At 43.1% G+C, this 11,573-nt stretch overlaps 1 protein-coding gene across 2 annotated transcripts; it reads right to left on the reverse strand.

Annotated features, from left to right (window-relative positions):
- Positions 1-866: 866 nt before the first annotated feature.
- LSM2 (LSM2 homolog, U6 small nuclear RNA and mRNA degradation associated) lies at positions 867-9,565 on the reverse strand. 2 transcript variants are annotated; one of them, XM_033917112.1, is made up of 5 exons: positions 9,456-9,565; positions 5,958-6,025; positions 4,533-4,563; positions 3,437-3,496; positions 867-2,417 (listed from the first exon to the last, which is right to left on the reverse strand). In XM_033917112.1, exons 1-5 carry the CDS (start codon positions 9,456-9,458, stop codon positions 2,292-2,294), a joined length of 288 nt encoding a protein of 95 aa, XP_033773003.1. In that variant the 5' UTR covers positions 9,459-9,565; the 3' UTR covers positions 867-2,291. The 2 variants fall into 2 exon arrangements, with proteins under 2 accessions (XP_033773003.1, XP_033773002.1); XM_033917111.1 differs by lacking the exon at positions 9,456-9,565 and adding an exon at positions 6,983-7,123.
- Positions 9,566-11,573: the final 2,008 nt, after the last annotated feature.

Here is an 11,573-nt window from a genome sequence, read left to right on the forward strand (position 1 = left end):
ACTTGCCAAACTTTCTATGGCTGTGACTCATTTCTACAGGCACCCACCCCAGCTGAAACCCCATGGGAGAGGGGGATTGTCACAACCTAGTTTGGGAAGCCCTGCCCTAGGATCTTCTTACTAAATCAGAAAGAATTTCTCCAATACCTTATGCAGGTGAAATAGTGGTGCTGACATTCAAATTCTTCAGTGCATTACATTACATTAGAGATTTCTATTCCGCCATTACCTTACGGTACCCTGGAAAAAAAATCTAAATCTCTGGAACAGCCTAGCTCCTCATATCAGAGCCCTTAACCCTTTCAGGACCATAAGGATCGTAGGCCAATTTTTGTGGTTTTGACGACATTTTTATGGTAAAAAGGGCTTGCAGATGCCAAAAAATTGATTTTTTTTTGTGAAATATCATTATTTTTATTTAAAAAAATCACACTTCTGGCTTATGGACAGTGTGGCAAGTGAATCTTCTCGTCAATCTGGCAACGACGCTAATGAATGAATGTCGGAACCAGTTTGTTTACATAAAGGCAGTATCATATGGAATCCGTACATATCAAATTTAGAACTGTAGGCTATCCCAATCAAAATTTATAGGATTTTAAAGTTATAGGACAAATATGTCCCTTGGTCCTGAAAGGGTTAAAGGGCTTCTTAACTTTAGAAAAGTTATAAAAACCTATCTCTTTGCCTAGTCACTCCCTCAACCCTTCACCAGCATCAGTAAGTAATCCTGTGAAGATATATATTACAACACACTGTACGTAAGCCCTATATTGTAACACTGTGAATGTAAACAGTAACCAGTTCCAAGCTCTTTGGGGAGGACGAGATAGAAATCTAAATAAATAAACAGACAGGACAAAAAGTCAGCAGGTGATTCTGTTTTTATTTCCAAAATATCTCTTTCATAATACAAATAAAATGTATCACACAGATAGAAAAAAAGAAAAAAGTTTCATCTGGTCTCCAGATCGTACTGATCACAACAAAGAGAAACAAAAGCCCCACCTTCCAACACAAAAAATGCACACACAACTATCTTGCTATTCCAGCCATCTTACTTGGGTTTGAACATAACCAAAACAGAATGTGTCTTCAGTTGGCAAATATCCATACAGTAAAAATCTCCCCAAATTAAATACTAATATTTGTCAGCATGTTTCTACTGGCTCCTACTGTCTTTCTCTCCAGTTTCAGAGAGGGGAGGGAGGGATGAAGGAAGCTGGTGAACTAAACCCATCGCTTCAGCCTGACCATCATGAAATAAGCCTGGTGGATCTGCCCAGATCTAAAATTAACTGACTAGGAAAATCCAGCAGCTCAAACTAGTTATTAGAACAAGGGCGAAGTATATTTTAACAGAAAAACCCACCTCCGTCCCTATTTACAACCAAATTTTAAGAGCTTCAGGAACGTTGGACATGTAGCTTCAAACTAGAGAATGACACGGGGACAAATTTTTCCCCATCCCCGAGATTTCTTTTCCTGTCTCTGCCCCAGTCCTGCAAGCTCCAGCCTCATCTGCACAAGCCTCAAACATTTTAAAATCATAAATGTTTGAGGCTTGTGGGGTTAAGCCAGAGCTTACAGGAAGGGGCAGGGGCGGCGAAATTAAGTTCCTGTGGGGACAGGAAAAAATTTGTCCCAGTTTCATTCTCCACTTCAAACACCAAAGTCAGGAATCCTGGAAACTACAGTTATTAATCTTTCAAAATAAAGAGGTTCTTTTTTTTTTAATTATGGAATTTGATCCGACATACCGGTCTGCTTAAAGACCCGGTCCAAAGGGTCACAGCTGGTGAGAGAATAGACAAGGATTCAGTGGCAGTTTACCTGAAGGCTTCATTTTTGAAAACCCATTTCAATATTTCCTAATTCAATCTACAAGAATATTGCAGCCCTGGTATACCATTTTCAGTGCTGCTGTCATCACCTTGAACCATTTTTCAGGACAGGGCAGATATGGTTCTGCATTCGCTTGCACTAGTGGTTCTCAACTCTATATCACGCCCAAGTGCACCTGTTCTTCGAGACATCACATACATTGATCAGCTTGGCTCTCAGCTGAAATGTATGCAAGTACGACTCATGTATGTCTTATCTTCACTGCTCTAAAAACAGGGCTGTGTGAAGACTGTAGTTAAGAATCGGTGTTTTGGGTAGATGCTGGGATTTGTTTTATGTGTAGGGAAAATGGGAGGAGAAATATATTGGGCAGGGTCATATCACCAATGACCCTGCTTGCCTGCTCCATCCAATCCAATTCTGTGCAAGCCACTCTGGTAGCGACATCACTGCTTCTGCTGCATGGCTTCTTTGCGGGCTGCGTCTTGCAGGAGCTGGGTATCCACCTCGTCTGCCGGCAGCTGCACATAGCGTACCACCGAGCCTCGGATGAAGCAGTTCTTCACGGACAACTGAAAGGGAACATGGCAACGAGACAAGAATAGAAAAGAGCAAGATCAGACGAACCCCATTTCATTCAAATAGGTTTTAAGAAGGATTTGTACAATTTCCTGGCAGAAAAGTTCATAGTCTGTTATTGAGACAGACATAGGGGAAGCCACTGCTTGCTCTGGATCGGTAGCATGGAATGTTGCTACTCTTTGGGATTTTGTTACACTCTGGGATTCCATAATCTTGCTATTCTTTGAGATTCTGTCTAGAATGTTGCTACTTTTTGGGTTTTGGCCAGGTACTAGGGACCTGGATTGGCCACCATGAGAACAGGCTACTGGGCTTGATGGACCATTGGTCTGACCCAGTAAGACTATTCTTATGTAATCCAGGTGCTTTACAGCTCCAGGTCAGTAGTTCTCAATGCAGTTTTTTCAGATCTCCATAACAAATAGATTTGCATATACATATCTCATGCATATGTCTCAAGCATTTTGCTCACAGTTTTTTCTTTTAAGTAGGTTATACAATGGCTTCCCCCTTTTCCCTAGCAAATTTTAAAGTAATCTAACCTTATCGTTTTACCTCCCCAATTTATATTAATTGTAAAAACTTTGGTTTTATATTTGCGGTATATTAAATAAATTGAACTTGAACTAGCTGGGATTTTAGTCTTCACTCCCGGCCCGATCGCCAAAGTTAGATTTTCAGGATACCCACAAAACTATGCACGAGAAAGACTTACACACGGTGAATGTATTAGGCATGCATGTCTCCCATGCAAATTCATTAAGGATATTCTGAAAACATGGCCTGTTGGCTACGACCAAGGTAATAAAGATAGTGAGTACTGAGTTGAGAACCACTCTTGAGATACACACATGCAAAAGCCATCTTGGGGGTGCAGAAGTCAGGAGAATATTTACACTTGGATGATAAAAATGGAAAGATGTGACAAACTGGGGATTAGAACTGAATCAGAGACGCAGGGTCTTGCCCAAGGTTCCGTTTAGGATTTAAGACTCAAATCAGGATTTACCATGTGTGGATACTTCTCAGGGTCTGTCACGCTGATATCAGTCAATTTGATATTCAAGTACTGCCAGCAAAAGAAAAAAAGAAAATGGGAGTTAATTTGTAGTTACCGATTTTTCCGTCTGCAACTAGTAATTCCCACCAATAGATAACTGATTAGTCAACAGAGCGATTCAGATGAGGCAGGGCTCTTCAGTGCAAGGCCCAAGAGCCACTGGTGGCCCTCAAGAGTGTCTGTATCATCATTATGGGCTTTTTTTCACTACTCTGCTTCTCTTACACCAGGAAAGGGGACATGGATGGGGGAAGCAGCTGCATGCTCAAAGGACAAGAAAATGTATTTGGAAATGCCCACCTTGCTGAAGATATGCGTACGCCCAGTGATTAATTTGAAGGCAGGCTAGTGGACACACATTGGTCACCACTGTTTCCGCATACGAAGATATTTGGCGACTCTTCAGCTCATTTGGATCCAAAGTGACCTTGGCTTACAAATTAGTCAAGACCACTGAGTTAAGAGGAAGCTATATTGGGGAACTTCCAGAAGAGATTTAAAAATATTTTCCAGCAGCGATCAGGAGACAGATATTGAACACCTGACCCTACGAAGCTGCATATCAAAGAAAATCCTCCAAACCAGTATTCAAGCAATCAAATCTAATAAAAAAAGGTTTTTAAAGCCCTCGTAATTAGTGAGAGGAAAAACAGCACCAGCAGCGTCAGAAAAAAACCTCAAAAGTTTTGATTACTGCACTAAACCATTACAAGTCATTCAAAACAATTTTTAAATTGCAAAATTTCAAAAAAGAATAACAAAACCCCCACAAAAAACCCAGTTATAGGGAAGACATCCAAAGTAGAGAATGACACGGGGACAAATTTTTTCCTGTCTTCCCAGCGAGTTCTTTTTCTGTCCCTGTCCCATTCCTGAAAGCTCTGTCCTCATCTGCACAAGCCTCAAACACTTTAAAATCCTAAGTGTTCGAGGCTTGTGCGATTAAGAGCCCAACACCATTGGCAGTCTCTCTCACATTAAGCTGAATGCTAGTGCCAAACCAACTACATAAAAGAAGGGAGGGAAAAGCCATGCACTTCCTTACCTGGTCAACCGAATGCAGCGTCCCACAAATACTGTAACAGACAAAACAGAAGTAAATCACACATTCACATGGACCGTGCAACAAGGTATTAATTGCATATAAACAGGCCAAAAGCACAATAAGTCAAGGATGGAAAAAGCCCCTTCCACCATCCACGAATGGATATAAGGTGTTCAGGCTAAAACCTCATAGGCAGGAAAAACCATCCTTGATATTGTATATTTAACTTAGGCTCTGTGCGATTCAAAAACTAGTGTGCAACAAAATAGATGAAGAAACTTCAACTTATTTTGCAAAACAGACCAAAGAGAAGGTCATTACAAAAAAAATCCTGTAACGCCAATGTAAATAAGGCAAGAAGACATGGGATGTCCTTACCTTTTGTAAACAATATTGCAGATGGGGGGGGGGCTACTCTGAAATGGCATCTAGAGAGCCAGATGTTCTAGAATAGAATCTAAGTCAGCATTTCGGTACAAACGCTTACATCTGGCCAGTGGCGGGCATAAACATGCTTGTAAATGTCGCAGAGACAGCACATCATCACTGGCGTGCTCACCTCCCATGTGACTATGGAATGAAAAATGCTGGACTGAGGTTCCTTTGAAGAGTTTTGTGAGTGAATAACAGAAACTAGAGGATGACACGGGGACAAATTTTTCCCCGTCCCAGCGGGAACTCGTTTTCCCATCCTGTCTCTGCCCCGTTCCTGCAAGCTCCATCCTCATCTGCACAAGCCTCAAACACTTTAAAATCGTAAGTGTTTGAGGCTTGTGGGGTTAGGGCAGAACTTAGAGGAACGGGGCAGGGACAAAACTCACGGAGACGGGGCTGGGAAACTGAGTTCCTGCGGGGACATATTTGTTTCCGTGTCCAACACAAACTTAGCAGTTACTTGAATTCAACTGCAGCTGGATGCCAACTATTTGAAATGCACTGTGGTGTTTAAAAATCTGCCTACATTTTCCTCTTACATTAAACACAAGTATGTTGACCAACTTGTTTTATTTTCATTAACGGGTTTTGTGTTAAAATCTTCATAAAAATAAGTCCGTTTTACAGAAAGCAAAAGTGATTGTCATAGTGCTAATTACATTTAAGATAGGTAAAGATTTTGTTTGTAGTGCAGTGTCTCCATAACATCAACATATTTCTGCTGAACGAATCCTCTTTTAACCCTGACCTAAGCATGGGTTAGTACATATTTATGCTTTTAGGGCTCAACATGATCGCTGGAATTATATAGTGTAAGCACTGTATATCTGTGGAGATCTGGAGCGGGGGTATAACCAAATTTGAACAGAAGCTACTACAAGGCAGGATTATGCAGTCAATGTCTTTGCAAATCACTTGCGGCCTCCAAGCGTCCCATGTGTTCTGGCAGGCAAAGAGTGCAAATAGTTAAAGCAGATTTGAAGCACACACCTTAAGTCATTCTTCAGCTCCACCACCACATCCTTTCCCACCAGAGATTTGAAGAAAGAGTAGAAGAGCTGCAGCAGATGGTAAAGACAAAAACAGAGAAATAAACCATAAATAAATATACATATATATTTAAATATTCCTAAAGAAGATAAAGGAAAAGGAACCGTAGCAGGAGATTTAGATCTCACAGCCATCCTGGAAACATCTCAACAAGAAGAAATTATGGGAAGAGCAACTTTATTGGTAACCTTTGTTTTTCAACAAGATAAGGAAGCAGTTCTTCGTCTATTCTATAAAACTGACAATTCAGAATTTCATGGTTCAAAAGTCTCAATTTTTCCTGATGTATCAAAATGGACTCAAGATAGACGAAAGAAATTTTTAATTTATCATCAGCCAATTTTGAGTATAGGAGCAACTTTTCAGTTACGCTTTCCCTGTAAATGCTGTATTACCTATCAGAATAATAGATATATATTTTATGAACCTGATCAGTTGAAATTTTTTCTTGAGGGTAAGGCAGCTGGTTAAGCTCCAATCCCCTCCATGCCTTTTCTATTAACCAGGATGATAATTTAATTTAATCCAACTGTTTGATCTCCTAATTTAATTTGAATGAACATTTCTTGGAAAACCAACTTCCCTTGGAGGTGTAGGATTCTCTCTCCCTAGTTTGTGGACTATGAACTTAGTTAAATTTGTGGAATCTTTGATTTATAATTTATGTTATGTTTCTTCTTAAATGTTTATTTCTATTACATTGTTGTTTAACAATTTGTAAAATTATAAACAAATTAAAAAAAAATATATATATATACACACACACGACTGGAGACAATTTTTTCAGTTACAGTTCCACAAATATGGAACTCACTACCATCTTATATTAGGGAAGAAAGGATCCTTAATAGATTCAAATGAACACTAAAATGTCGGCTATATAAAGATGTACTTGAATCTTGAAACTTTTGCCCGGCTTGCTCATCTTTATTGGATAAAAACCTCCCTTCCCTTTCTGTTCTTACCTTCTTTTCTTTAATTTGTAGTTCCACCCGTTTTTCCTTTTGTACTTGTCTGTTTTGTCCACCTCTTATTGTAATGAATGTAGTCTCAGAGAACGAAATCCAGAAGGCCTTGAGCATGTGCAGATGCTCAAGGCCCAGCCCAGGCAAGGGGTGGGATCTCTCCTTAAATGGCACCGGCACGCAGCGGGTGGAGGAGGGGGGTGATGGAGCAGCACCGGTAGCCTCGGGGGGGGGGGGGGGAGGAGGAGGTGAAACAAATCAAAGCGAATTTCCCTTACTTCCTATGGGGAAACTCAATTTGATATACGAGCAATTTGGTTTACAAGCATGCTTCTGGAACGAATTATGCTCGTAAACCAAGGTTCCACTGTATATATTAATATTAGACCCTAGTGTGAAATTATGTATTGTGCTGAAATTGTGCTGAAATTATGTATGTTTAACTTGTAACCTGTTCTGAGCTCTTTGGGGACAACGGCATAGACAACAAAATATAATTAAATGAATAAATATCAAGCTCATTATTTCACACAACCACACTTAATTTACTAAAACAAAGTTATTAATAGCTTTCTAAAATTTTTACTTTTATATTACATTAGTTTCTTTTATTCCGCCAATACCTTGCGGTTCTAGGCGGATTACAAAAGGAAGAGATTCTGGTCATTTCCAGAAGATTACAGGGAAGCTTTTGGTAGGTATGGGGGGGACTGGGAGAGCCTTCCATTTCTTTCAGGGAGAGGGAGGGTGAATTGCAAATAGTGAGGTGGGGGGGTTGGGGTCTGCCTAGGTGAGTTTAAGCAGGCGCTCACCAATCAGACAGGAGCCTGATTAAACTTGGTGCATAAAGTTAGGGCTGCTTTTTTTTCTGTCCTAATTTTCTGTGCTTACCTAGCTCACTGCTTTTCTAACTGTTTCCACTAACTGGCTAGGTCCATATTTCACCCTGTGTCTGCCCCTCCCCATCCCTAACCTTGCTGGTTGTGTTGGCTGTTCAGCAGCAATATGCATGACACCCTGTTTGTGTAGATTGTAGGCTCATTGGAGCAGGGACTGTCTTCTCTGCGACTCTGTACAGCGCTCGGTACACCTGGTAGCGCTCTACAAATAATTCATTGTAGTAGTGTGAAGAGTTTCAGTCTCTGAGAAGCCGAGCTGGGATTGTGATGTCATAACGCCACATTCCACCAATAAGAGCCAACCTCCTCAGTGATGTCACAATGGCTTGATTGTCCTGTATTCTCCCACCGCCCACCTGCTTAACCGTTCCCCTTAAGTGTATCTATGACATCCTATCTGTCTGTCTTGGCTGTTTAGATTGTAAGCTCTTTGGAGCAGGGACTGTCTTCTCTGCGACTCTGTGCAGCGCTCGGTACACCTGGTAGCGCTCTAGAAATAATTCATAGTAGTAGCGTGAAGCGTTTCAGTCTCTGAGAAGCCGAGCTGGGATTGTGATGTCATAACGCCACATTCCACCAATAAGAGCCAACCTCCTCAGTGATGTCACAATGGCTTGATTGTCCTGTACTCTCCCACCGCCCACCTGCTTATCTATGACATCCTATCTGTCTGTCTTGGCTGTTTAGATTGTAAGCTCTTTGGAGCAGGGACTGTCTTCTCTGTGACTCTGTGCAGCACTCGGTACACCTGGTAGCGCTCTAGAAATAATTCATAGTAGTAGTGTGAAGCGTTTCAGTCTCTGAGAAGCCGAGCTGGGATTGTGATGTCATAACGCCACATTCCACCAATAAGAGCCAACCTCCTCAGTGATGTCACAATGGCTTGATTGTCCTGTACTCTCCCACCGCCCACCTGCTTATCTATGACATCCTATCTGTCTGTCTTGGCTGTTTAGATTGTAAGCTCTTTGGAGCAGGGACTGTCTTCTCTGTGACTCTGTGCAGCACTCGGTACACCTGGTAGCGCTCTAGAAATAATTCATAGTAGTAGTGTGAAGCGTTTCAGTCTCTGAGAAGCCGAGCTGGGATTGTGATGTCATAACGCCACATTCCACCAATAAGAGCCAACCTCCTCAGTGATGTCACAATGGCTTGATTGTCCTGTACTCTCCCACCGCCCACCTGCTTAACCGTTCCCCTTAAGTGTATCCATGACATCCTATTTGTCTGTCTATTGTAAGCGCTTTGGAGCAGGGACTGTTTTCTTTGGGACTCTGTACAGCGCCGCGTACATCTGGTAGCGCTATAGAAATAATTCATAGCAGTGGTAATAGTTGCATGCGAGATCAGAAGCGACTGCACCGAGGACGAGGCCCACGAGCAGCCACTCGGCAAACACAGGCACGGACGCAGCCCACGTGACAGAACGCTCAGCTCCTTCCCAGAACCCAACGCGCTGGAAAAAAAACCCCACAGACGCGGGGTTCGGCGCGCGCTCGGCACAGCACCTATAAGCGCGTGGTCGTACCACTTGCACCCCGAGGGGAATCGCGGAAACCGTCCCTTCTCCTTACCATCGTCGCTCCGGCCTTTCCCACGCTTCCTCCAGGGCTTTTTTTTTTTTTTCTTCGGTTCGTTTAAATCCGCCTCTTTCTTTGCTCTCGCGAGAGTCGCCTGACGGAACCAAGAAGGGAACGGTTATGACGTCCAGGTCATTTCCGCTAGCGCGGGTCAGGACGCTCCAACTCTCGCGAGATTTGGAGGGAGCGCCGGATTTTGAACGTGGGCAAATAAGGGGCGGGACTCTTTTTTTTTGTTTTGTTTTCTTTAAAGACGCAGAGCCCTTTTTAAGTTTAGAAAACGGCAGCTGTTCTGTTCTCTTGGCATATATCTTAGTGATTTTTCCAACATCATTCCTCCTGGAACAAACCTGTTAAAATGATACTCAAGCTGGTTTTAGACATAGGCAACAGCCTAGGGTTCCAAATGTTGACAGTGCTAAGCAGGCCTGGTGTTAGACACTTTGGGGCCCAGAGCAAAAATGAAGGGGGGCCCCCAATACCTCTCCTTGCATCCTCCCCAAATTTTCCCACCCACCACACTTTCTCCCTTCCGCCTCCTTCCCATCCCCCAGTCCACCACATGCCCTGCCATTCATCATCTTTCCCAAATCAGCTGCTCCAGAGGCCCCCATGGTCCAGGATGTCCTTCCTTCTCCAGTCCTCACCCCATTCTGAAGATCCCCTTACCTTTTAAAGTGCAAGGGGTTCTGGTGCGGCCCGAGGAGGTTGAGTGAAAAGTATAGGGAGAAACCTTGAAACTCCCTAGGTAGAATAAGGGCTGGCCTGAATGCCAAAAAATAAATTGACCAAACTGATCCAGATTCAAGGAAAAAGTGGACCCCCCCCCCCCCCAAATGAAGAATTATGAAGAAAATGACAAATACTACCCCCCCCTTAATTTACAAAACTGTGCATGAGGTTTTTAGCACCCGCCAGTGTGCTGAATACTCTACACTGCTCTGGCGGTCATAGAGTTCCTATGAGACCAATAGGACTGTAGGGTCAGAGACTAAACAGACTGTCCTGCAACTCTAGTACCCGCTTCCAGCACCACTGAAGCCCAGCCTTTCCCACAATATCACTCAAAAATCAACCACTGTTCAAGGCCATCATGCTGACCTTCCCTGCTGCTCCACCTCACATGGTGTAGAAGAATGGGATGGGTTACAAAAATTCCGATCCATTACACCCTCAACAGACCTAACACACCTATTCCAGCCTTTCACCAACACTCAGATCCCTAACACACTACCCAGATCACAGCACAAACATAACTCAGTTTACACCCAACTATCGAAACAGAACCTCCCACACCAAACCGAAAAAAAGACAAAATTTTATCCAATCTACTTCTAACTGGTCTCCCACAGTGTCACCTCTCCCCCTTGCAATCTGTGCAAACTCTGCTGCACAACTCATCTTCGGGAAGGGGTCAAACACGGACCTCGCGGATCTAAAACCGCATGTCTTTAAAAATCTGAGGTCCATGCCCCTTGTAGTTTCTGGCTCTGACAGACCTCGATGACAATTTAGCGCTGACGGATCTGTCTCAGCATAGAGAGGGAAAAGTATTAGGATCCATCAGCGCTAAAATGTCATCGAGGTCTGGCAGAGCCAGAGACTAAGACCATTCCCCTTAATGAACTTTTGCAGAAAATCTCTCCTGCAAAAGATACCAGTGACGGGGACCCAGCCCAACCGTCCGGGCTCTATAAACATTCAATTATTGCCAGCAAAGTAGCCGCACCACTTTTTGTCTCTGGCTCTGCCAGACCTCTATGACATTTTAGCGCTGACGGATCCGAATACTTTTCCCTCCCTATGCTGAGACGGATCCGTCAGCGCTAAATTGTCATTGAGATCTGTCAGAGCCAGAAACTACAAGGGGCACGGACCTCAGATTTTTAAGGACGTGCGGTTTTAGATCCGTCAGGGCCGCATTTTACCCCTTCTCCTCATCTTCTACCAATCTCGATATGCTTATGGCACCCCTCCTTAAATCACTTCACTGGCTCCCTATCCACCATCGCATACAGTTCAAGCTCCTATATTGCTGACCTACAAGTGTGTTCATTCTGCTGCCCCTCAATATCTCTCCTCTCTCCTTATACACCTCCCAGAGAACTCCGT

The sequence above is a fragment of the Geotrypetes seraphini genome, chromosome 12 (assembly GCF_902459505.1).
Source record: "Geotrypetes seraphini chromosome 12, aGeoSer1.1, whole genome shotgun sequence".
NCBI classification, from domain to species: Eukaryota; Metazoa; Chordata; class Amphibia; order Gymnophiona; family Dermophiidae; genus Geotrypetes; species Geotrypetes seraphini.